Source organism: Mus caroli, chromosome 12 (assembly GCF_900094665.2).
Source record: "Mus caroli chromosome 12, CAROLI_EIJ_v1.1, whole genome shotgun sequence".
NCBI lineage: Eukaryota > Metazoa > Chordata > Mammalia > Rodentia > Muridae > Mus > Mus caroli.
Window position 1 is genome coordinate 54,578,756 of NC_034581.1, and position 26,490 is coordinate 54,605,245.

At 42.7% G+C, this 26,490-nt stretch overlaps 1 protein-coding gene and 1 non-coding gene across 16 annotated transcripts in view; both read left to right on the top strand.

Annotated features, from left to right (window-relative positions):
* Positions 1 to 26,490, top strand: part of Mia2 (MIA SH3 domain ER export factor 2) — an 88,445-nt gene that overhangs the window by 30,668 nt on the left and 31,287 nt on the right. For 2 of the 15 annotated variants that reach the window (XM_029484291.1, XM_021178549.2), the window contains exons 7-15: positions 6,613 to 6,744; positions 8,107 to 8,128; positions 8,224 to 8,312; positions 14,354 to 14,425; positions 16,198 to 16,224; positions 16,709 to 16,819; positions 17,745 to 17,816; positions 19,359 to 19,463; positions 23,943 to 24,065. In XM_029484291.1, the coding sequence (XP_029340151.1) occupies positions 6,613 to 6,744; positions 8,107 to 8,128; positions 8,224 to 8,312; positions 14,354 to 14,425; positions 16,198 to 16,224; positions 16,709 to 16,819; positions 17,745 to 17,816; positions 19,359 to 19,463; positions 23,943 to 24,065 (753 nt within the window). Of the gene's footprint in view, positions 1 to 239; positions 384 to 1,278; positions 1,440 to 1,485; positions 1,606 to 1,945; positions 2,093 to 6,612; positions 6,745 to 8,106; positions 8,129 to 8,223; positions 8,313 to 14,353; positions 14,426 to 16,197; positions 16,225 to 16,708; positions 16,820 to 17,744; positions 17,817 to 19,358; positions 19,464 to 23,942; positions 24,066 to 26,490 lie in introns of those variants that run through there. The other 13 variants (XM_029484294.1, XM_029484297.1, XM_029484292.1 and 10 more) reach the window with 10 other exon arrangements.
* LOC115032886 lies at positions 4,591 to 4,712 on the top strand. The gene has a single exon (XR_003838537.1). It is a non-coding gene; the product is annotated as a small nucleolar RNA SNORA26 (small nucleolar RNA).

Genomic DNA, 26,490 nt, shown 5'->3' on the forward strand with positions numbered 1-26,490 from the left:
ATGAATAGACTAGAATAAAATTTTCAGTGTTTCAGCAGTTGCAATCTTAGGATTTTCCTTTCCAATTGTGGATTTTAATATGTAATACGTACGATATTTTAAAAAAATGCATATGTGCAAGGCATGTGTGCACACATATATTTAACAAGTTATGAGGTCCGTGAAATTGGATTACGGGTTGGTAGTCACAGCTCCACCTATAGTACCCCTCCATCACAGTGTCAAAACAGGATCACACTCTGTGTGGAAACGGGAGTGCAGAAGGTATTAAAATCTGGACTCTTTCTCAAGGATCTGAAGTAGTCAGGAGAGCTTTAGTTACATGTCCGGGTGTTTAAACATGAATGTCCTAGGACATGGAATTGGAAGGTCTGGCTGAGGAGGTAAGTGTCTACTCGACAGTAATGCAGTCACAAGTTAGACTTGGGAATTGGCAGTGATTGTTAAGTTTACTATTTGTTTGCTTTAGGTATGCTTGGGCTTTTTTTTTTTTTTCTTCCTTTTAAAACTTCACTTGCCTCATTTATGCTTTTAGCATTTGGGATGATAACTATCGTAGACTTTTGGAAAGGGCCATAGATTAACATATGGAAGACATGATATGAGCAAAGCAAATGTTTTCTGTTTATAAATCCTAACAGCCCAATAAGATTGTAGAGCCTGTTAAATATGCTAAGACCCACCGTAAAATTTGTATTTAATATAGTATCCTAACAGAACCTTAAACATCTCTGAAATTTCTAAAAAACTTAAGCACACTTCTTTCCTGACTTTCATATTCACACAAGCTGATTTCAACACAGTCCGACATGTGCAAAAGTTGGGCACTACCTTAAAATGGGAGGATTGAGCAACTTTCTGCTATCTCCTGACAGAAGCAGTTTCTGAAACTCCCTAGGGTGATGTGGCAAAGAACTTAGGCCTCAGTTTGGTCTTAGTAGTCACTGGCTGCAACCGTGGCTGTTTCTGATTTTGTGTGTGAGTGCTTGTGGCATGAAAGAGATGTGTTTACTGTAAGGGAAATTTACAAAGGTTTATGATTTTTATCAAGTTCTCTTGGGAGGCTGCTGCTTTTTGAGTTTCTTCTCTGAAGACTTGCGTTAGATAGTTTGCATAAGAATGATCATGTAGGTAAAGAAGACATAGAAGACAGGTTATGTTTTAAACCTTACGTTTCAAACCCTCTCTCCCAGGACTTCGCGCAATGGCTCTAAAAATAGGGCCCTAAATTTAGAGGACAAGCTGCTACATTTAGTTCTTTTGTGCGAACTCCTCGGGTCGAGCAGGAGTGCACACGGGCTCCATCTGGCACCCGGGTCCCTAGGGCTAATGCAGTTTCAGACTGGGGCGCCTGGCCAGCGCCCACCAGGTGGACACCGGCGAGCGAGCGAACCCGAAGGCTGGCCCGACGAGGACCGACGTGTGCTCGCCCAGGACAGGTTAAACTCTGACCAGACCACACAGTTGACCCGGACGCCTTCGTGTCCAGAGTCCGAAGTGCGGACTCGCAAAGCAGGACGCGTGGGATCGTGCGTCGCGGGCCATTTTTTTCTGGCCACAATTATGGCGGAGGCCGGCGTCTCTGTGACTGAGGGGTCCCCCGGGGTACGACAGTGTGGGGCTCAGGCTCTAGACGCTCGAGGCGTCTGCTTGTGGACGTGGGCGCGTTGGGAGCTCGGGTGGCGGGACTTTTTTCACCCCGGGACTGAGCCTTAGGTCTCGGGGTGGAAGGCGGCAGCCGCACGCTCCGGCTCCTCGTGCTCCGAGGTTGGAGGCCCGGGAGCGGCGCGTGGGCCCTTTAAGGTCGAGCGCGGACGTGGCCGCGGAGCTCGTGCAGTAGAGGGGGCGTCTCCGCCGCGCCGGCGAGACCAAGGCCGGGGGGTGGTGGGGGTGCGACGCGGGCTCCCCCCGCAGGGCCGCAGTGGTATGCGCCGGCCGCTAGTGCGTTCGCGTTCCCAGCGCTGCCCCGATCGCGCCGGGCCTGCTGCTGGCCGGCGGGCCGGCTGCGAGGCCTCCGCCCGTGGGCGCGGAGATGGCCGGGCCCGGGGCGGCGGCGGGTTGCGCGCGGCGGGTTCTGGAGCAGCTGCGCTGGGTGAGTTCTGGGCTCGGGAGCCGTGGGCCCGGGACGGCCGAGCAGCTGCGGAAGGGAAGCCGGAGCTCCAGGGCGCTCGCCCGGCCTGTACTCGGCCGCTGCTCGCCGCGGGGGGAATGGGGCCTCGGGATTGGGAAGGCATTGTGGACGTCCCAAAGGAGAGCGTGTTTTTGTTCCCGACCCCAAAGTCGGACGTCATTTATTTTGAACAGGGGTCAGTTACACGTGGTTCTTCTGACTGCCGGAAACTGGAGTTTCTTAGTGATGAAACTTCTTGTCTCAAGCGGACGCCTAAGATGGGGCCGGAACTGAGATTTTAATTCTGCATTATTTTCCCCCAGTAAAGAATGCCCTTCTGAAATGCTTTAACCATAGTGCTCTTCCTCTTTTCGCATTGTTAATGTAAAAGGTGTTCTTGTAACTCTCTTAGAGATAGTGAACGCTCAGGAGCTACATTTTTTTTTTTCTGTTTTATTTTGTAATTAGGTGGCAGAGTTTTTTTTTTCCTTTAGTGTTTGTGGGTGTTGTGTTTTTGTTGATAATATTTCGAGACACCACACACACACACACACACACACACACAGTTTTAGAAAACTGCGTTGTATTTTTTTTTAAGCCATTTAAATATTGCAGCTGTTCTGATTAACCAGTTCGGGTTATCTTGTTTTGTGAACTTAAAGTAGTGTTGCCATGCAGGTGTTTCTTTTATTTATCCAAGTGTAGTGTAGTGAGGGCACCGGCCCATGAATGAAAAAGTTCTGCGGAGGTTCTAAATGAACTAAGGATTTTGCCACTGGCATCCGGCTGTCTTTTAAAGGAAAGAAGACACACAATTAGTTCATAGTAGACACGGATTGCTTATAGACGCACACATGCAAAGCAAGGAGACGGAGAGACTGTATGCATATTCTTGGAGGTTGGGGAAAGTCTTAAGAGGCCGAGCAAATAACATACTGTGTTGCTCAGAGGATAAAGTGAGCCAAGGATGGGACGGGTGAAATGATGCCTGCTGTAGACAGGTGGGTCCCAAGGACTGCTGTGGGGTGCAGTAGAGCCTTCGAAGGCTTTTCAGTATTTTGGCTACTATAGATTTTCCTGGTACTAGTATGCATGTAGCCTAGATGCCAGGGAACAAAACTCAAAACAGGAAATGAGAAATGACCGCGGTAAGGATACAGAAGTTTGGTACTCAATGGGGAACTAGGAAGAGCTGAAATGGGTATAACTTTCTTGATTAGATGTGGAGAGGGGTGGGTTGTGGGCGAATCTAGAATACGCCTAAATTTCTGGCTGTGCCAGTTAAGTTATCGAGATGGGGTTTATGGGAAGAGAATCATACGTTGTAAATGAGAGATAATTTCAAATCATACATATCTCCATTCATTGAAATCAACAATTAGTGCCCCAGTGGGTAAAGGACTTGCTGTGCAAGCATTACCTGGAGTTGGAGCCTGCATACATAATTAGTGCTAGGCTTGCAGGGACCTCTCACTCTAGTGCTGGGTGGAGGTGTGTGCAGGGGAATCCCAGGGGGAGTCACTGGTCACCAGCTTAGCAAACAGTAGGTGAGCTCTAGGTTCAGTGAGTGTGCACTTGTGAGTTTAGGTGTCCGTGGAGGCCAGAAGAGGGCATAAGAGGAGTCACAGGCAGGCGGTTGTGAGTGGCCTGCCCTGGACGGTGGCAACGTTGTGAACTCTGGTCCTCTGCAGTAGCAGTAAATGCACTTCACTGCGCACTCATCTCTCTGGGCTCGACAGTGTGGTTTTACATTTTAAAAAGTAGATTGAGCTTTATTTTAGCTTGATGTATAGCTTTGTTGTGAAGACCCTTGTGTTGTACAGCTGAGAACGTGTTTTCTGCTATTGTTGTGTGAGATTTTGTTAGTATGTAAGGTCTGGTTGGTTTGTAGTGTTGTTCCAAGTCTTCTCTCTTTATGCTGACTCATTGAAAGTGAGATCTTGAAATCCCTAACGACTACTGACGAATTATCTGTTTTTTTTTTCCCCTTTACTTAATTTTGTGGTTCTCTTGTTGGGTAAAATATAACCTTTATCTTAAGACTGAGCTAGCTTTTGGTCATAGGATGTCGTCCTTTGTTCTTAGTAACAGTTTTTTGTCTTAAAGTATTTTTTTTTTTTATCAGATATCACAGTTGTCACGCCACTTGTTTATGACCAGTTAGAATCTGGGGCCACTGAGGGAGGAAGTTTTTTGAGCTCACCCAGGAAGAGGCGAACGATGTAATCAGCTGCATGGTGTGCAAGAGTATTTCAGGAGAAGCGGTGTGAAGGGGTCTCGGTTATACAGTCGGTTACAGTCCGAGTCTGTGGGGAGGGATGGTGGCAATACTTGCCTTCTCTTGAGTATCTCCCCTCGGGATCCTGGAGGCAGATGCTCGTTACCATTGCTTGGGGGGGGGGGTATGAGACAACATTTTTATGCGTTGCTGTCTGAAGTAAAGAAGAGAGAAGTAGGATAAAGGCTTTTCACCCTTTCCTGTGCCCTTTTAAGGTTGACACTGTACTTTAAGAGGCTAACACAGAAGGGTAAAGGAACTCTCCATCAAACCCAGAGAAGAGCCTCCACACCTCCTCTCTGGATCCTGTCTGGAGTCACAGCTGAAAAGAAGAAGGATAAAGATACAGGGATTAAAAAAAGACTAAATATTACATGCTTTTTGTAACATTATGTTAATAAACTAGATAGCAACTTGGAAGAAGTCTGTGTAGACACAATAGCTAAAAATAGATTTTAAAGAGTAACTATTAGAGGGGTTGTTTTTGTGTGTGTGTGTGTGTGTGTTTGTGAGGCCTGCAGAGGAAGATGGGTGTGGAGGGTCTAGCTGGTCTGTGCTGATGGCTGAAGAGAATCAAGCCTGATTATTTGAGTTCTTTCTCAAAGAGCCTTAAGTGGTGTGGCGTAGAAGAGCCTTTCAGAAGGAATGTAGTGAGGCCTATACTGTAAGGGGCTTTTTTTGGGGGGGGGGGGATGGTGGGAACAGCTGTTTCTACTGATTATCTGGCCTTGTGATCAAACCTGCATTATTTTAACTCAAGGTAAGGAGCAATAGGAGGGAAGGATTCAAATCTCAAAGTCAAAGCTCCATCAGTTGTTTTATGACTACTCTCCCTATTCCCACCCAGCAAATGCAGATCTGTGTTTCTCCCTGTAGGGAAATTTTTTGTCAAACCCAATGTATTGCAGAAATTTTTTTTTTTTTCTTTCTTTTCTGGATTTCTCTGTGTCGCCCTGACTGTCCTGGAATTCATTTTGTAGACCAAGCTGGCCTCAAACTCAGAAATCCGCCTGCCTCTGCCTCCTGAGTGCTGGGATTAAAGGCGTGCGCCACCATGCCTGGCTGTATTGCAGGATATTTGATCATACTGTGAAACTTGTGATCAATTTACTTTCAATTTACTGAAAAAAAAAAAAAAAAAAAAAAAAACCAAAACCAAAAACCTCTTTCGAGTTGTAATTGAGCTCAGCCTTAGCACACACCTTCAGTCTCTCTGGCTGGAATACAGACATAGCTTTAGCGTAGATCTTTTATTCTAAACAATGAAGATAAAGTTAGTGTGTAGAAGGAAGCACCCATGTTTGAAAGTGATGTCTAATTGAGTGGCAGACAAAGTGAAGAACCAGAGAAAGATTTGACAGAATAGGATCTGCCCAGCTTTCACAAGAAGAGAGAGGAGAGAGAAGCTTCCCAAGAGAAAGCAGGACAAAGAGAAAAAAGGGGAAGAAGGCAGTTTTACCAGGACAGTTGTAGAGACAGCTTGTTGGTAGAGAGAACAAACTAGATACCCGTGAGGACAGAACAAGCCAGAAAATGAAGGAGCCAGAGAATTAGAATGTATTGCTAAAGTTAGTTTGAGGCCAAACAGAACAATTCAGTCAGAGGTGGAGAGAGAAGTTATATTGAATCAGTCATCTTGGAGAGGAGTTTGAGCCAGAATGGCTGAGTTGAACCAGAAAGTCAGAGATCAGAAAGAACTAGGAAGGGGTGAGCTTATTCAGCAACAAGTCTCAGAGGCTGAAAACATTCTAGGCCTAGTTAAGATTGTACAGAGGCTAGAAGCTTCCAGGACTAGGCCTATGTTAGCAGACGGAGGGAGTAAGACTCGGACATGACAGTTATATCAGACAAATGAAAGCCACTTTTCCCCCATGCGTATAGATAAAATAGGAGTTTGGAGTCAAGAAATACCCGCCACCCCCCTCCTCCTCTGGTCACGGACTGATAATCTTTTCTTGGCATTTTCCGTATCCTTGTACCTTCTTGAGTTAAGCTCTGAGCAACCTCTTCATAATTCCTTGTTTTACCACACTGTTGCTCTTCACCCAGTGAGAGCAATTGCAAGTTGCCAGAAGAAAGTGGTCAGAGGCGGAAATACCTCGTATTAGATGGTAGCCTGTTTGATATTCATAGAGCTGACCTCAGCCACCTGTACCTGTCTTTGTAATAGTAATAGCACTGTGGAGGATGCATGGTTATGGGCTTATCTCCCTTTGTCTTGAAGGTTGTGGCAGCATTGCCTGAAGATATGAGAGCAGACTTTAATCCCAATGGTTTTTCATTGGAGTTGGCAATATGTGTGCTTTCCGTTGGACTGCTTGCCGTTGTCTTGTTTCTGTGGAGAGGCTTCCGATCAGTAAGTAACCACAGCATGCTAGGAGAGTTTTCACTCTGGGTTTTTTCAAGCTTTTTTTTTAAGTTTATTTTATGTGTATGAATGTTTTGCTGCATATGTGTATCTGTATCACATGTGTGCCTGGTACACACGGAGGTGACAAGAGGGCATTGGATCCCCTGAAACTACAGTTACAGATGGCTATGACTACTGTGGGTGTTGGGAGTTGAACCCTGGACCTCTCTCCAGCCCTCATTTTGTCTTTAGACTAAATAGCGCATTGAGAAACTTAATTGTTATTTCAGAGAAATAAGTTAGGCCATAGTGTTCTGGGTAATATGTGGTTATTAGAAACTGAATATAGATTCAGAGAAATGTTTTTATTTGTAAGGAATCTTAAAGGATTCTTTTAGGGGTAGTACACACTAGTACCAAAACCCCACCCTTCTTCCTTCTCCTTCCTCTTCCTCCTCCTCCTCTCCCTGCTCCTCCCCTGCACCAGCAGATATATCTACCTCCCAATTTAGAATAAAAAACATGGCCACTCATTCAGTTAATAATCAGATGGCTAATTCCACCACATGCCATCCCCCCGCCCCCCCCCACCCCTCCTTGCTGCTGTGCTGTGTAGACACACCCCTGTCCCAGACCCTAGACCCTATATTGCTTATTCCCATAGTTACGTTTTTGTTTTTTTGTTTTTGTTCTTTTTTTTTTTGTTTTTCTTTCTATGAGGGAGTCCAACCATCTCCTTTTCTTTCTGAGGCTTCTTTTTAGATGTTGGTCCTTGTGCTTCTGACTCCATTTCTGATTTCTTCCTGGTTTCCTGTGCCCTCCAGAAAGCGTCTCTCCACCCCGTGTTGCCTTTCCTACATTTTCTGTTTGCACACATCCTAGGATATCGTGTCCTTTTGATCTTCTCTTCCCTGTCTCTCTATCTTTTCTAGGTGGTGTAAGTCTTCCTTTTGTTTGTTTCTCTAGGTTCTTTTGCCCTAGCCCCGGGGCTGTCTGTCACAAGTGGGTTTATCTTTCCTTCACAGAGAGCTGAAGCTTAAGGGAGAAAAAGGCTCAGGGGGTTTTGTAGAGTCGGTCTGTGACTAGAGCCCCATGGTATTTCTTAGACTATTTTATTTTGGTTATTAACATTAGGAGTCTTAATATTATGTGTGTGAAGTAACAGGTGTCTTTAGACTGAGGCTGCTTCAGAGCCTTTGGGAGACCTACTGTGTAGCAGTGCTTTCATCAGAAATAAAGGGCCTCTGGGTAATTTACTCACAGGAAGGCCATAAGAAGTTGTTACCTTAGCAGTTAGGAGTAGAAGTCAAATAGATTTTTTTCAAGGTATATTTATTTTAATATTCTTTTGTTAAACATTTGTTTCAGATTCGAAGCCGATTTTATGTGGGTAAGTTGTTCTTTTTCTATTTGAGAGTTCATCACTGTATATAATTTAAAAACTTATAATAGTTTAGTCACAGTAATTTTCTTTTTCCTTCTCAGGGAGAGAAAAGAAACTTGCTCTGGAGCTTTCTGCACTAATTGAAGAAAAGTGTAAACTGCTTGACAAAGTCAGCATTGTTCAGAAGGAGGTAAGGCGTGTCTGAGGGTAATGGTGGTTGGGAGGGTCTGGGACTTAGTGGGTCTCCATGGGTTACCTACTGCCTCCTGAGCGAGCGAGCGCTGGCTCAGAGCTGAGTTCTGGGGCTCCTCACCTCTGTCTCAGCCATCGCTTCCCAGACTAACAAAGTGCAGCACCTTGATTTGTTTATTGGTCATTTGGATATTCTTTTTGTGAAGTTGCCCTTTTAAAGTCTTTTTCACTGTTAAAAACTTACATTGTTATTGTTGTGTCTACTTATGCCTGTGCATGTGTGCATGCATGGTTGGTCATAGGATTCGTGGATAGTCACTTCTCTCCTTTTCCCGTCTGCTACCCAGAGATTGAAATCAGATAGTCAGTTTTGGTAGCAAGCTCCTTAACTACTTACTGAGCCATCTTGCTGGCCCATTTCCACCCTTTTAAAGACACATCTTTTCTCCTTTATGTCATACAGAAGCAGGGCTTTTGTTTTGTTTTTAACATTTTATATTGGGGTTGGGGATTTAGCTCAGTGGTAGAACACTTGCCTAGCAAGTGCAAGGCCCTGGGTTCAGTCCTCAGCTCTGAAAAAGAAAATAGAAAATAACAAACAAACAAAAAATTTGTATCTATTATATATAAGTTTTGTTAGCTATATGGATTGCAAGCAAATATCTTTTGCGACTTACATTTCTATTTTGTTTGGTGTCTAAGACGACAGGTTTAGAATTAAATATGGTGTAATTTGTCTGGTTTTTGTTTTTTGCTTCCTGCTTAAAGAGATTTTTCCTATCAAGGATGTAAAGATATCCTTACGTGTTATCATGTAGAGACTTTATTTACTTCTTTCATTTGGGCTTTGTGTTAGCTTGCTAGGCCTGCTATGACCAAATGCCACTTTACAAGCAGGAGTGAATTCCATTACAGTTCTGGAAACAGGAATCCAAGATTGAGGTGTAGGCGGGCTTTGCTTCATCTGTGGCCTGTCCCTTGGCCCGTTGATAGAACTGCTTGCTTGCCGTGTCTCCCTCTGTTCTGATGCTCTCTTAGATACCAGTCATTTTAGGTTAGGCTCATCTTAACTGCCTCATCTTAACCAGTTACCATTTAAAGGCTTTGTCTTCAAATAACAGACACATTTGGAGGTGTTGAGACTTAAGAGACAGGCTGTCTTTGTGTAACCCTGAACTAGCTCTGTAGACTAAGCTGGCCTCAAATTCATAAGTGATCTCACTTGAGTGTGTCACCATGCCCAGTTTCAGAGTGTCTTAGTTAGGGTTTTACTGTCGTGAACAGACACCATGACCAAAACAACTCTTAAAAAGAACATTTAATTGGGGCTGGCTTACATGTTCAGAGGTTCAGTCAATTATCATCAAAGCAGGAACATGGCAGCGTCTAGGCAGGCGTGCTGCAGGAGGAGCTGAGAGTTCTACATCTCCATCTGGAGGCTGCTAGCAGAATGCTGGCTTCCAGGCAGCTAGAATGAGAGACTTATAACCCACACCCACAGTGACACACCTACTCCAACAGGGCCACAACTTCTAATCCTGCCATTCCCTGGCCAAGCATATATAAACTATCACACAGAGTAAACATTTTCTTTTATTACATTTTATGTTATGGGTGTTTTGCCTGCATATATGTCTGTGTCATATGTGCATGTTGTGCCTGCAGGATCCAGAAGAAGGTATCAGATCTCTTGGGACTGGAGTCACAGACAGCTGTGAGCTGCTGTGTGGGTGCTGGGGTTCTATGGAAGAGCAGCCAGTGCTCTTAACCAATGAGCCATCTGTCCAGCCCCTCCTTCATTTTAAAAAGTACATTATCTTTGAGGCTTGTAACAGTTTTTTTTTCCTTAGATTTACTCCAGATATCTTCTTTTATTTTATTTCTAATTACGTTTGTGTGTGTGTGTGTGTGTCGTGTGTGTGTGTGTGTGTGTGTGTGTGTGTACATGTGAGTTCAGAGTCTAGAAGGTGTCCCTGGAGCTTGAGTTACAGGAAACTGTGAGCCACGTGATGTAGTTGCTGGGAACCAAACTCAGGTCCTCTGCAAGAGTAATACATGCTCTTAACCACGGCCCACCTCTGTAGCTCTCCCTTCCCATTGTTGTTAGGGCAAGATCTCATGTAGCCCAGGCTGGCCTCAAACTCTTTGCAGCTGAGAATAACCTTGAACTTAAGGATCCTCCTGCCTCCACCTTCCAAGTCTTAGGATTCCATTAGCCCCGCAGCTTCTGAGCTCTAGAGAACCCTAACTAATACAGCCTGTTAAATGTAGAGAAACCTCTACGACTGCCCCCAAAACTACAAGCCCAACAAATGAATTCAATAAAGCAGCAGATAGTCCACGACAAATAATGAACCAGTGCGAAAAGATACCAACCGCCTCGATTCACAGTGGTAGGTTAGAAGTGATGCTGGGATGCAGTTTCTGCAGCACAGTTGCCGCACCCATGGGAAGTTTCTAGGTGAGTCAGCTGAGGTCATACATGACCATGAGCCCAGCATTTTGAAAGCATTACAAATTTGATTACTGTAGGATTACAAGTTAGTTTGAGATTATCTTAGGCTTCATGGTAAAATTTCATGCTCTTTCCAAAGTAAATAGATGAATGGCTTTTGTTACATTCACAGATTTGGATATCTATGATATCAGTGAGCTTTTGAACATTTTTATTACCCCAAAGAAAGTCTAAATTTTTGTTTCTACTCTTCACCCAGTTTTCCTGCTTTATACATAGTTCTGGTTATTTACATGCTTTCTGTCTCTATAGGATGCTTTTCTAGACCTCTTCTTTCCCTCCCCCTCCCCCTCCCCCTCTCCTCTTCTCTTTTCCAAGACAGTGATTTTCCATGTAGCCTTGGCTGTCCTGGAACTCACTTTGTAGACCAGATTGGGCTTGTACTGAGAGAGATTCTCCTGTCCTAGCAAGCTAATACAAAGCCCAAATGAAAAAGTAGATGAGGGACAGCTAGGGCTGTCTTTCACAAAGATGCAAAGAAATGCTGTCTCAACAAACAAACAAACAAACCCCCCAAAAACCAAACTGAGAGGAGAAAGAGAGAGAGAGAGCTAGTGAGCTCTTGAGGGAGGGGAAGACAGCTACCGATGGTAACTTGTGCCAGTAATCCCAGAACTCAGGAGGCTGGGGCAGAAAGAGAGCTAGCTACAAGTTCAAGGACAACATGGACTATAATAAGAGACTGTTTCAAAGGAGAAAGAAAGAATGAAAGGAGACAAGTACAGTATTTGTTATCATGTATCTAGTAAGGGCTCTGTATCTAGGATGTATGAAGCTGGCAGCACACACCTATAATGCCTGCATTCAGAGTGATAAAGCAGGATGGAGAATTCAAGGGCAGCCTGGGATACTGGTAAGGCTGTCTCAAAAACAAATATATGTGTAACAGTAAACAAACTGAATAAACTTTCCTGCAAAGAAGAAGATAAACTTTAAAGATACCCAGTATCATTAGCTTCCAAGCAGAGGCTGGTGAAGACCATGACACTACTCAGCCAGTGTGCTAACAGAAGCACAGCACACACTTAGAAGGACACAGAGAAACTGGAACACTAACCCTGTAGTAGAAATGTACAATGATACAACCACTGTGGAAGGTAGCCACTTCTACCAAAGCAAATACAAACACAGCACTCCTCAGTAAATACCCGAAGCTTCTGAAAGGTTCTATGCATGTTCTGTTTTTGAGATAGGGACTCACTATGTAGCTCTGGCTGGTTTGGAACTGAAAGAGATCTGCTTGCCTCTGCCTCTGAAGTGCTAGGATTAAAGGTATTAGAGGTATGAAAAGCAACAGAGAAAATATTGTGTATCAGTGTTTAAGAAATGAATGAAAGGGGACTGGGGAGTGGGGCAGAGGGGAATATTAGAACAGAAGAACAGCGCATGTAGCAGAGGTATGAAAAGAAATAGAGAAAATATTGTGTATTTGATTTAGAGGAAAAGAAGGACAAGAGCCTTTCCCATGGAGATGCCAGTTCCCACATACAAACCAAATACCTAGATTATAAAAGTGGTCATAATAAAAAAAATTAAGAATTATGTATAAATAATTGAAAATTAAAATTACAGACTAATAACACATATGAATCAAATGAAATGGAGGTGTTATGTTCTTGGTCAGTGCTCCTTCCAGCACACCAGTATCACCCACGTCTTCTGTGATTTGTCCAGCTCCTCACTGGTGTGCCTGGGCTGGGGTGTTGGGAATCCCTTAGCTTCTGCTGTCTCCGCAGACTATGCTTCTGGGACCTGTTGGTCCCATCTGTATGCTGTTCTAAGTTTTTCAGGATCTTTCCCAGTTCCAAGGAATCCCTTGTTCCGTGGGGCAGTAGCAGGGGCTGGAGACTGAGGCTTGTTGACGTTCTACAGGGTCCTGTGCTCCATCTTTGACACTTTTATGTTTGTAATCTGCTGAGCTGGTCTCTTCTGCTGGTAGAGTCAGCCTCCAAGCTAGCACTTGCCATGGTCTGTCCTGAATCCGAATCCTGCTTCTCTGCACAGTGGCAGGGAGGCAGAAGAGTGGGCCTTGGAAGGCTTTTGCTCAGATTCCCTGTCACTGTTTGGTGTGTTGTGGTCCACTCTCCCCACTGAGTCCAGCTTTGGGTTTGGATGTCTGCTTGCACTCTTTAATGGGCACCACCCTGGCAGGATTCAGTGCTGCTGTCCGGTGTGACTGGATGTGTGTATGCAAGAAACCTCCAAGTAGTCTTATTTCTCCTGTCTGTAGCTCTTATTCCCCTGTATTATTATCCTCACTTTCTTGTACCCAGATTCCTGGCCTCCCAAACATCACTTCTAACCTACCGCTGTGAATTGAGGCGGTTGGTATCTTTTCGCACTGGTTCATTATTTGTTGTGGACTATCTGCTGCTTTATTGAATTCATTTGTTGGACTTGCAGTTTTGGGGGCAGTCATAGAGGTTTCTCTACATTTAATAGGCTATATTAGTTAGGGTTCTCTAGAGGAACAGAATTAATAAATCTATATATATTGAGAGAGGATCTTGTCCTACTCTCAGTAGGACTTCCAACACTGTGTTAGACAGCTGTTGGGGGAGGGGATGCCCTTACCCTGCTCTTGGCTCCTCCCCATTGGTTGTGTTGGCTGGATTTTTCATAAATGACCTTTATCATAATGAGGGACTGACCTCTTATACATAAATCTGTGCAAATCTTGATGAAAAAAGGATGCTGAATTTTGTTCAGTGTTCTCTTGATCTATGTTCTTGTGGCCTGGTGAAATGATGGATGACATTGACTGTGCCAGGGGGAAAGCCCACCTGATTAGGCATATAATCAAGTTCCACTTGTTAGAAAAGTACTTAGAATTTTGGGTAGTTACCAAAACGATCCTTTTTGAAATATTCAAACAATCACAGGATTCTGATGGCCTAGACTTAGCAGGTCCTGAAGTGTACGCATTGTTTCTTTGTGGTTTCTAATTCTAAAAATCCTTACCTAGTTTGCTGCCTTTATGAGTGAGTCTTTTTCATAAGGAGAAAGAAGTGTGTACCACTGGGCTTGCCTTTCTGCAGGTCTCTCTTCTCCCATAGATCTTTACTCCTTACTTTAATCTTGTGATGTTTTATATTTAATTATTCCTAGTTTTCATCCCTTGATTATTCTGTCTTTTAACAATTTTATCTTCCTTACTTGTCTTATTTGTCATAGGATATAAATGTCTGGTGGCCAATTACTGCACACCAGTCTACTGAAAAGGCTGGAGAAGCTGGTAACTTGTTCAGGTGATGACAGACAACTCACATCTCTGGACACTCTTTAGTCTGTTCTTGATGTTTTTATCCCAGCAGACTTGGGTCAACTTTGTTAGTCACAGGTCAAGTTCTTCATATGTTGCCTAACCTGGTGGTTGTGACTTGTTAGGGGTTCTGGCTTTGCTTGTTCCAGTGGTTAGATTGCAAAACTAAGCTCAGAGTTTGCTTCACAGGTATCTATCTATTGAGATACACTTTGGGGTACAGTTTGTAGTTTTTACTTACGTGTTGCCTTGTTTCATTCAGTATGAAGGCTTAGAGTCATCTTTAAAGGAGGCCAGCTTTGAGAAGGAGTCAACAGAAGCACAAAGTTTGGAGGTAAAAAACAAAATATGGTTTAAAAGCTAGGGAAAAGATTCTTATTAAATAGCAAACTTTAAAAATATGTTATCTTCTCAAAAATAATTATCTCTGAGAAATATGAAATGGTGTATCAGGATCTTAAAGCTTACAGAAAAATTGGAGGAAATAGAACATTTGTAGATAGGATAAAACATTTAAAAACAAGACATTTTGCACTCTTATTGCTAACTTGTGTTGAGGGATACATAACCAGTTTATCAGAATCAAACAGTTTATAGGTTTATAGGAAGAAATCCTTTATTCTGTACTCCTGAAGTGCATTGAAGAGATGGTTCCTTCTTGACATTGTTTGCTGCAGGAAGGAGACATAGGACTCTTTCACACATTTAAGCATCGCAGGAGACAACAAGTTGTGTGAGTTGTGACTGTGTTATCTTTTTGTCATCCCATGGTAGTAGGCATTAACTAGGATTAGACCAGAGGTTTACATTGTAAATAGTGGCATGCTGGTAAATGTTTAATCCCTGTCTACAGACCATTTCCTGAGTTTCAGTCACTCACATGATGTCACTGAGTGGGGCGTTTAGAAGAGATGCCTAGTTAACTTGATGATGGTTTTCAGCCTAGCAGGCAGATGAGGATGTGAGGAGTGAATTCCAGATGGAAGTATTGTAAAAAGTGAGTTGTGAGCCTGCCCATACTGATGAGACAATAGAAAACAGACCTTGTGCCTTCGGTTTATGTGTTCATTCCAGTGTGGCAAGCCCGTCATTGTCTGTCCTCAGTGAAAAGTCTGTGTCTTTTTTTTTTTTTTTTAAATATTTATTTATTTTTTTTTTTTTTTTTAAATATTTATTTATTTATCATATGTAAGTACACTGTAGCTGTCTTCAGACACTCCAGAAGAGAGCATCAGATTTCGTTATGGATGGCTGTGAGCCACCATGTGGTTGCTGGGATTTGAACTCAGGACCTTTGGAAGAGCAGTCAGTACTCTTAACCGCTGAGCCATTTCACCAGCCCGAAAGTCTGTGTCTTGTGATTTAGAATTCACTTGTAGAATCTACAAGAAGTTAAAGACTCCAAATATATTCCTTACATTTTTTTCTTTATTTGTTACTTATGAATATCCTCAAGAACAGTTTTAGTTGCTATGCATTCTTTGCTGAGCCTCTGTTATAAGTGCTATCCCAATGGGAATGCATTAGTTTATAGAATGAAAGAAATGTAGTTAGGTCTGAGGGATACCTGCCACCCTGACACTTGGGAGGCTAATGCTGGAGGATTGTCAAGTCTGTACTAAACAAAGAGACAAAAAACACCACCAAAAACCAGTCAAAAGCCAAAACACATAAAGAGATTTAAAAAGTTGTTTTGCACGCATGGTAACAGAAAAATTGTTACTGGGTAACAAAGACAAACATTATTCAAGCTTGGTGTTACAGGTAATATAAACACAGCAGTTTGTTGTTATGACAACAGGTTTATGTGAATTACAAGTCAGATGAGTTGAGATTTGGCCAAATTGAATATCTAGAAAATACTCTGTTAATTTTAAGTAGTTGAAAACATTTGTAGGAGTGTAATTGTAATTGGACACAAACTATAATGTCATACAAGTTTTACAAAGCTTGACAGTTGACTTTGAGGTAAAAATCAAACCAATAGAATAATTTTGATTGAAATCACAAGTCCTATGGTGAAAAAGTCAGATTTGGGGAGATTGTAGGTAAACAGCCTTTTAAACTACTGTAACACATTTTGGTTTTGTTCTTTTTTTTAACAAGTTTTTTGAAGGATCACAAATATCAGAGGTATGTTAATTACAGTATTTAAAATTCAATTAGACCAATCTAATAATTAATCATTTTAAATAAAAAAGATTACAAAAATATGTCATTCAATGGAAAATATGATGATGCAGCTTTGATTTTTAAGTTAATTATTTTTTATATTAAATTGAACTTGCCATTTCCCCGTAACACGCTTTTAAACACGCTTTAGGACTGGGTTGACAAGCTGTGCTTAGTGGATTCCTCACCTGTTTTTTTAAAATAAAAGTTTTATTGGAATGCAGCTGTATTAATTCCTTTAGGGGTCGCCTGAGTTTCTCGCTCTGGTTAGCTGATGGGAGCCTGAAATGCTTACGCTCTTAGGGAAGTTGCTGGCAACTGCTAGTCCTGCTCTTATCTTAATATTAGAGAGAAAATGTCATAAACCTGTTTGATTATACTCACTGATTTTTAATCTAACTAAAAATTGTTTTGTCTGGCTGTTAAAGTTGGCTTTCTATTTTAGGCCACCTATGAAAATCTGGAACAATCCAAATCTAAACTTGAAGATGAAATACTACTCCTAGAGGGAAAGCTGGAAGAAGAGAGAGCTAAACATTCTGAACAAGATGAGCTGGTAAGTCTTGTGTATGTCGACAGAATTATGAGAAGGTTATTGAATCTTATGCATTTATGTGATACTGAAAATACTACATGCGTGCCAGCCATAGTGACACAGCCTGTAATCCCAGCACTCAGGAGGAAGAGGCAGGAGTTCCAAGCTGGCTGGGGCTGCATAAATCAAACTCTCAAACCAACCAAACAAATACGTCTAAAGCAAAAAAAAAAAAAACAAACCAAACCAAAACAAAAAACTCACGCATGTGTTTAAACGCAGACTCTAGAAGGCTATAAAGGGCAGGCAGCGTAGTGTCTCCAGCTGTAACTGTTTATGTTCATGTTAGCTCTAACTCTTTACATGATACCATAGATCTTTTTTGCATACTTTTGTGTGTGTGTGTGTGTGTGTGTGCCGTTTTCATTTGTTGAGACAGGGTGCTAGACTGTAGCCCAGTCTGTAACTGTGTAGCTCTGGCTGACCTCTAGCGCATGACCTTCTTGCCTCTGCCTCCCACCTGTTGGGATGACCATGTGCCTCTCTTGCACATTGGTATAGAAATTTTCCATATTTGCTGTGAAAGTAACATACACTATATTACTTGAGTAATCATATTCTTAGTGAAGTATATTTTTTTAAAGTTAGAAATTTGTTAAAAACATAACTTTCTAATTTAAATTCTGGGGTAAGGAAAATCTTGCTGTGTGTGAGATGATTTACATATGACGTTAGTGCAGTCATCTTGAACCTGGAAGACGGTGTGAGATTGAGAAACTTGTTATTACATGATGTGTAAACTCCTTTTGAGCAGATAGCAAGCAAGCTGACTATGCACCCGCATCTGAGGTCTCACTTTTATTGATGTTAATGTAACAACACGCCTAACAAATAATGTTGTGTTGAAGCTAAATTAAATACTTACAGACTGACACTCTCTTTCCAGATGGCTGATATTTCAAAAAGGATACAGTCCCTAGAAGATGAATCAAAATCTCTCAAATCACAAGTAGCTGAAGTAAGTTGAATTACTCTAATTGGTCTGTTACTTTTGGAAAACATTTACATTTTCATGATATTTTTATTATTAGGTTATATTAGTCAGAATTTTCTAGAGGAATAGAACTAATAGGTCATCTCTCTCTCTTCATCCATCCATGTCTCTAAGGGGAGTTATTAGAATGAATGGCTTACAGGTTGTGGTCCAGCAACAATGGCAGTCTACCAATGAAATGACCAAGAATCCAGTAGTTGTTCCTTCTATGAGGATGGATATCTAACCTGGTCTTCAGTGACATCGTAAAGAAGCAGGCTCTAATGGCAGTGAGGACGGAATGGACTTGCAGTGAGAGCAGGCAGACAGGGCAGAAGCTCCCTTCTTGAGTGTCTTCTGTATAAGATCTGGCCTTTATTACAGGTGGATCTCTGCACCCCAGAAGACCCTGATAAAGTTGCTCTAAGATCTGTCTTAAAGGAGGTTCTTCCACTTCAGAGGATTTAATTAAGAAAAATCCCTCACAGGTGTACCCAGCCTGCTTGAGTTTTAGTTCCAGATAAAGTTAAGTTTATAATCAAGGATAGCCATCATGCCAGGCTGTGATGGTGCACACCTTTAATCCCAGCACTTGAGAGTTCAAGGCCAGCCTGGTCTACCGAGCAAGTTCCAGGACAGCAGGACTACACATAGAAACCCTGTCTTGGAAAAACAAAACCAAACAACGACAAAAGTAGCCATCACATTAGACAATAAAACATTATATTAGTATTTGAGATAAGGGTAATCTTAATATGTGGTTTTTTTTTTTTAAAGTTACTTCAGTGAAATTCATTTTTCACTGGATAGCTTTAAACTACGGCCAAATCTGAACAATCTTGAAGTTGTATAACATTTAATGGTAAACACAAATTGTCTCCTACAATATAAAGTGTAGGAGAGGAGACAGAGAATAAGTAGTATTGTGGTTCTTTTTCTGGAATAAGCACTCCAACACCAGTGAAGATAGAAGAGAGATGTCACCAGAAGCCACGAGAGCTGAAAGGCTGCTATGCTGAGTGTAGTCTGTGTTCTCATTTTATGCTCTAAAAACACAAGGTGGGGCAGCAGGCAAGCAAGACTCCACAGAAGTGTACCTGACAGTCAGCAGGTTGTTAAGGGCAATGACCCATTATTTCGGCCCTTTCTCCAGGTCATTCTGCTCCAGGTAGCAAGTGAAGTCATGCTTAGCATATAGACAGCGCAAGCAGTGCTGGAAGTAGGTCACTAAATAGATCAATAAAGCAGTATCTAATGATTGGACTTTCCTGTCTCTACTTCAGTAGTTACGAGAATTGACTGCACAGTATAAGAAGGTTCAATAATTTGCCCAGAGCTACATGATGAATGAGTGGTAGGGCTAGGACTGGGTCCTGGGTCTCCGCCAGCCTTGTTTGCTTCATCATGCGCCTCTTCTGTTAATAGTGACATGTTCTGGCCTTTGCTTAAGTTCTGTGTTCTGTGGAGAATGTATAAACCTGAGGTGTTCTGTTGAATTGTTATAAACCGTGTATTTGTTTTGCTTAGGCCAAAACAACCTTTAGAATATTTGAAATCAATGAAGAGCGACTCAAGGGAGCAATAAAAGATGCCTTGAATGAAAATTCTCAACTTCAGGAAAGCCAGAAACAGGTGTGTAGCCTTTTAGATGCTGACTATAGATTTTGGATGTTCTGGGCAAGCTCACAACTGATCTGTCAATGGAGTTACATTCAGGAGGGGCATTTGCTGAAGAGCACAAGGACAGGACAGGGCAGTTTCCCATGCATACTTTGTATCTCTGGTAAAGGGTTGAAAAGTATTTCTTTCTGTCGTTTTCTTCTCCCATGAAAGAAATAAGCCAAGGCAGTGAGCATTCTGATAACCGCAGGAAACAGCAGTTAACACCAGCCCTCAGTAGAGAATACTAGTAAGAGGTATTACCAGCTTGGGGCCTAAAGGAAGGAGGAGTTCTGGGGCACATAAGGTGAAAATTTAGCTTTCATTCTTACCACCCCCGTCCTCAGGCACTCCTACAGCTATCCCTCTCTTCTGTTCTCCCAAAACCATTTTTGGCATGGAAATTTTGTCTTGTCTGGTCTGGTCTGGTCTGTCTGTCTCCCTCACTTTCTCTCTCTCTCTCTGTCTCCCTCCCTCCCTTCCTTTCTGTCTCTTGTTTACTCTTTCCCTTCCTTCCTTTCTATTGATATGCATATGGTGTGTGTGAGTGTGTGTGTGTGTGTTTTGTGAGATTGTGTTAGGGCTTGGTGTTGGTCCTTGCCTTCGCCTTGTTTGAGGCAGAGTCCCTGTCCTTTTTCTTTTGTGTATGTCTTGGTAGCTTGTCTGCAAGTTTGTAGGGATTCACCTGTCTGCCTTCCATCTCTCCGTAGGAACACGAGGATTATAGGTATTGAGCCATCCCTCTGGACTTTATGTGAGTTCTGGGGAATTGAACTCAGGTCTCGATGCTTGATGGCAAATGCTTTTACCCATCTCCCCAGTGTAGTAGTGTGAAAAGATTCTCTAAATAGTAGTCTCTCTGAGCCACTTGCTGAGACTGATTATATGTTCTGTGTTGACCAATGTCTTATTTTTCCTGTTGTTAATAATTGGCTTGGTTTTCTGTAATTCATATTTGTAATTTTTTCCTCTATGCTCTTTGAGAGATGGAAATGTCATGCAGCTGACTGCTTTGGCTAATTGGTTCATTTAAACTTGTCTCCTTCTTTGTTTCTTTTTTCTTTTCTTTTTTTCTGGAGACAGTCTCCTAGTGTAGTTTAGGGTGGCCTAGAACTCACTGTGTGATATTCAGCCTCCTAACTGCTGGCTTTATAGGTATGTACTACTGTGTCTGCTGCTGTCTCTTTCTCTTCCTCTTCTCTATGCTCCTGTGTATGTCTGCTGCTGTCTCTCTTCTTCTCTATGCTCCTGTGTATGTCTGCTGCTGTTTCTCTTCTTCTCTATGCTCCTGTGTATGTCTGCTGCTGCTGTCTCTCTTCTTCTCTATGCTCCTGTGTATGTCTTGAGTGTAGATATATGCGTACATGTGCAAGGCCTTTGGAGACCAGAAGCATCAGATCCCTCACAGAAGTTGATTTATAGGCAGTTATAAGCCAACTGATATATGTGAGGGGAACCCTGCTTTGGCCCTGGGCAAGAACAGTAGTCACTCTCAAACCCTGAGCCATCTCTCTTCCCCTCATTGTCTTCGTGAGGCTGCTTCTTGGAAACGTAGATCCTCTTGGTCTGTTGAGGTGTTCTGTAGATCGACTGGGCTTCTGTTGTCCTGAGGCTCACTTCACTCAGCTGCTAAGAAGTCTTATTTTTTCTTGTCTTAAATGTTCTGTTTCCTGTATCAAAGACTTGCTTTTTTTGTAGTTGTTTTGATTGAAAATGCTTTCAGATAAAGAAGTACTGGAAGTAATTTTGAAGAGGTTTATAGCTGAAAATTCTTATCTTTCACTTTTAAAAATAGATTTCATTTTTAATTCATTATTATTTTAAGTACATGTATGTGTGTGTCTTTGTGTGCATTTGTGGTCATGGTTAAGGTGTCCTCAGAGGCCAGGAGAGGGTGTTGGATCCTCTGGAGTTAGAGTTATAAGCCGTTCTGAGCAGCCTGGTGTGGATGTGGGGAACAGCTCAGGACCTCTTGTGTTGGATCCTCTGGAGTTAGAGTTATAAGCTGTTGTGAGCAGTCTGGTGTGGATGTGGGGAACAGCTCAGGACCGCTTGGGGAAGAGCGCGTTGTTGTCTTCACCTCCGCAGTTGCTCCAGCTCCCGGCCGCCTTTCACATTTCTGATAACGTGATGATACTCCTCTTGCTGCCTTTTCTTTTTCATACGAGTTTGACCTTGCTGTATTGTCTTCTCTTTCCACTCTTTGTTCTGAGAGTGATGCTGTGCAGACTGTGGGGGCTTCTTTGCCTTTTTTGTTCCTGCTCTTTTTGCTTCACAAACTGTTAATACTTAACCCCCCCCACCCCCCCACCGGGTTTCTCTTTGTAGCCTTGGCTGCTCTGGAACTCAATCTGTACACCAGGCTGGCCTCAACCTTACAGAGATCCTCCTGTCTCTGCCCCCAAGCAGTGGGATCCAAGGTGTTTAATTTATTTTTGCTTTGATATGCTTCTCTCCTGTCTCCTTGTTGAGGACATTGACGTTCTTTATGTTGCCTTGTTTCTTGTGCATTATTTTCTGTTTTACCTCAAAGGCTCACTTTATTTTCAGATATTCATGGCTGTTTATTTAATTATGAAGCAATCTGAATCCAATGGGAAGATTTGAGAGTGTCCCTGGTGTTTCTTTTTCTGTATTGTGATATGGTTAAGGTGCTTCTTTGAGACTTCCTAGTTACTGGTATCTGAAGATTGTTTCCATAGAAGTAATTCTGCATCAGTTTCCGTTTGGGAGGAGTTAGCTTTTTCTAGCAGTCTGCAGCTCAGTGAGGTCAGGAGAAGCAGTATCTCTCACTGCTCAGCAAGTCGGCTTCTGCCTCAGCTCTTACATCTTCTGTATGTTACTCCTACTTTCCTATCTGGTCAACTTTCCCAGAATCTCAAGTTCCATATTTCCAAAGAATAACTGTTTTTGACTCTGTGTGTGTGTCTGTGTGTGTAAAATCAAGATAGATCGATGGATGGCAGAAAGGGAGAGGATGTATCTATGCATGTTCTAGGAGAATACAGAAACAGGGAGGGAGGGAGGGAGGAAGGGAGGGAGGAAGGGAGGGAGGAAGGGAGGGAGAAGGGACCACAGGACCAGTGCAGGTGCTGGGACTGAGTGTGGATCCTCTCCGAGAGCACGAGAGCAGTGCCAAGTACTTTTTTTTTTAATCTCTTATTTTTATTAGATATTTTCTTTATATACATTTCAAATGCTATTCTGAAAGTTCCCTATACCCTCCCCCCGCCCTGCTCCCAAGTACTTTTAACGGCTCAGTGGTCTCTTCAGTCCCCCACTTCTCCCCTTGTAGTTTCCACTCATTCTGCTGTTATTACTGCCTTCAGATCCTGAGCCTTTCTGGGTTGTGTCACATTGTCTTAGTTTTTACCTTCTCTGCTTAGGTTTCTTCTATTGCCTATGGTGTCTTCTATCACAATTATGTCTCTGCCTTCTTTCTATTTCTATAGTTTTCTTGCCTTCATCTCTTCTTCCTTCTCTTCGTCTCCCTCCTCCTCCTCCTCTTCTCTCCTCGTTCTCCTCTTTCCTCTTCTTCCTCCTCCTCTTCTTCTTCTCCCTCCTCTTCTCTCCTCTTTCTCCTCCTTCCTCTTCTTCCTCTTCCTCCACTTTTTTTCCCTTTCTGGGTTGATGTCTTTTCCTTTTCCATCTTTGATCGACCATCTTAGATTTTAGAGAACATGGTGATGATGCCAGTTGTGAATTTTCCATGCTTTAATTCAAAGTACCCCACCCTACATTCTGTAAAAATCTTATCATGTAGCCCAGGCTAGACTGAAACTCACATTGGAGTTCAAGCTGAAATTATCTGTAGACTATCTGTTCTAGATAGTAGTCTTCTTAAAGGTTACCTATCTTCAGGACAAAACATCCTGGTGAAAAGAATATCCTTAAGGTAAGTGAGAGATGTGGCATGTTCTGTGGTATTCAATGACAAAAAGACTTGACTGGCTGGACACAGCAGATAAGTATGTGTTAAAGACCTCTTATTGGATAAAAATTTACCTTTAATCCCAGCAATTGGGAGGCAGAGGCAGGTGGATTTCTGAGTTCGAGGCCAGCCTGGTCTACAGAGTGAGTTCCAGGACAGCCAGGCCTATATAGAGAAACCCAGTCTCAAAAAACTTTTCTGCTGTGAAAGTTCTTTAGAGGTGGGGTGATGGTGATGCATACCTTTAATCTCAGGACTTGGTAGGTTGAGGCAGGTTCATCTCTGTGAACTTGAGGCCAGCCTGGTCTACAGAGGGAGTTCCAGGACAGCCAGGGCTACACAGAGAAACCCTGTCTCAAAAAACCAAAACCAAACAACCAAACAAAAAAGTTCTTTGTAAATGGGAGCCATATCTGGCTTCCTTTTAAAAAAGTAGCAGTCCTGCCTTCTTAATATCTAATGATAAATGCACCTAAACATTATGTTGACTTTTACATCTTTTGTTACTGTTTTCATATCAGCTTTTACAGGAAACTGAAATGATGAAAGAACAAGTGAGTGATCTCGATAAACAGAAAGTGGCATTGGAAGAGTCTAGAGCACAGGCGGAACAAGCTCTGAGCGAGAAGGAGACTCAGATTGAGGTAACGGCCCTTCACTCTGGGGCTGCTTGGCCGCATCAGCTTCTACTGCTGTCGTGTCACTTGTCACCATTCACTTGCTTCTTGAAGATGAATAGATTGTCAGTTCCCTGACTGTGTCCCTCCAGGATTTTAGCTTGGTATTTATCACTAAAGAGGAAAATAATATAAAAATTTTGTTTTCCTTGGTATGCTGACATCTGCTGCTAAGAAGATGTTGAAAAGACTTTGAGAAATTGGGTTTATAATTTTTATGAATTCGCCGGGCGTGGTGGTGCACGCCTTTAATCCCAGCACTCGGGAGGCAGAGGCAGGCGGATTTCTGAGTTCGAGGCCAGCCTGGTCTACAAAGTGAGTTCCAGGACAGCCAGGGCTATACAGAGAAACCCTGTCTTGAAAAACCAAAAAAAAAAAAAAAAAAATTTATGAATTGACTGAATATTCTTAGTATCTCTACTAGTTGGTGTTACTTTCATCTATATAAAAACTTTTTTAGAAAAATGGTATTTATTTATATTCCAGTCATCAGTCCCCGCAGCCTCATCCCATTCTTTCTCCCCCTTGCCTCCGAGAGGGTGTTTCCCCCACCCCACCAGGCTTCCTCTTCTCTGGGGCCTCAAGTTTCCTGACCCAGAATTGTTCTAGTCTAAAAGACCTTAAGGGACAAAAATGGAGACTGAAGGAAAGGATGTCCAATGACTCACCCAACTTGGGATCCATCTTATGGGGGAAGCTCCAAGGCCTGACACTATTACTGATGCTATGGTGTGCTTACAGGTGGAAGCCTGGCATGGCTGTCCTCAGAGAAACCCTACCAGCAGCTGAGTGAGACAGAAGCAGACACTTAACATCCAACCATTGGACTGAAGTCAGGGACTCCTGTGAATTAGGGGAAGGATTGAAGAGGCTGAAGGGGAGGGTGACCCTATAGGAAGACCGGCAATCTCACCTAACCCAGACCCCTGGGAGCATACATGGGCTGGTCTGAGGCCCCTGGCACATATATAGCAGAGGACTGCCTGGACTGGCCTCAGGGGGAGAGCCTGCGCTTATATAAAAACTTCTTAAAAAATTGAAATTTGGTCTGGGGAGGTGGCTCACTCGATAAAGGCTTGTATTTTATAAGCCTGATGTTGTGAGTTCAGATTCCCAGGACTCAGGTAAAAGCCGGATACATTAGCACAGTATCTAATGCCTATGCTGTGCAGTAGAGAGATAGAGGCAGAGTCTAGCGTCTTTCCATAAACCTGGAGCCAGCTAGCTGGCTTCCAAGTGGAAGTGGAGTGACTGTCTCAAACAAGGTGGAAAGGAAAGGACTGACCCCAACGGGTTGTTGGGGCATGTGTCCCTAATGCTATACATAGGAACAGGTGCATACATACGGCTTTCGGGTCACACACATAACTAGTTGGAACTTCACTCTTAACTGTAGGAATACAGTGATTGACTTTCCATAGGCCATTGAGATTACACAGTGGGTAGAAGCCTTGCTGTCCAATCTTGGCAGCCTGAATTTATTTGATCCTTAGTGCTCACAGTGTGGAAAGAGAATTGACGCATACATTGTCCTCTTTATTAGCTCATAATGTCCTCTACATTAGCTTCTGTACATGCCGTGGCACATAATGTCGCTCCCTACCTAAATAAGCCAATGTGAAAAATAATTGAAAAAGTGTTTTCAAGAGACTCTAGGTTTCGTTTTCTTCACATTTTGCTTTATAGTTGACTCTGTAACTTTTCTAACTCTATGAATTTAAGCAGTCACATAATTGTGCCCTGTGGATGCTGAGGCTGACTGTCATTCCTCCCTCTGAAGAGTCTACTGAAGAAGCTTAGGACCCTTCCTAAACAGAGCAGGGATGGGATGGGAGCCCTGAGCACTGCGCAGACACGTAGAACATTTTATTTGTGCCAAAAACCTCAAAGAAAGGGAAGAGATTGATTGGCAAGTAGTTTTAGGTGGACCTCAGAGAACTACAGTGTGGAGTTGCTTTGTTTCCTGGACGTCACTCTGACCTTGGCCATTAGGCTTGGAGTCAGTGTTACCTATGTTACTAGAAACTGTTCCTTACTCCAGAAGATTAAAAAAAAAAAAAAAGCACTGCTGAGCCAGGCATGGGGTTGCACATCTTTAATCCTAACACCGGGGAGGGAGAGAGGTAGAGGCAGGTGAATTTCTGTGAGCTGCAGGCCAGCCAGGGTTTCATGCTGAAACTGTCTCAAAAAACAAAAACAGAAACCAAATTACTGTTGGAGAAATTCCAGTGCTCTGCTGAAATTACTTTATAGTGTGTATGTGTATGTCTCAGTTGAACTCTGTAGCTAGTTAGTTAGTTGAATAAATGGAGTTTGTGGCTGACTTTGTTTTAATTAGGTTGATATCTTGTGTGTGTACAAGTGAGTTTTAGTGTTCTTGGAGACGAGAGGC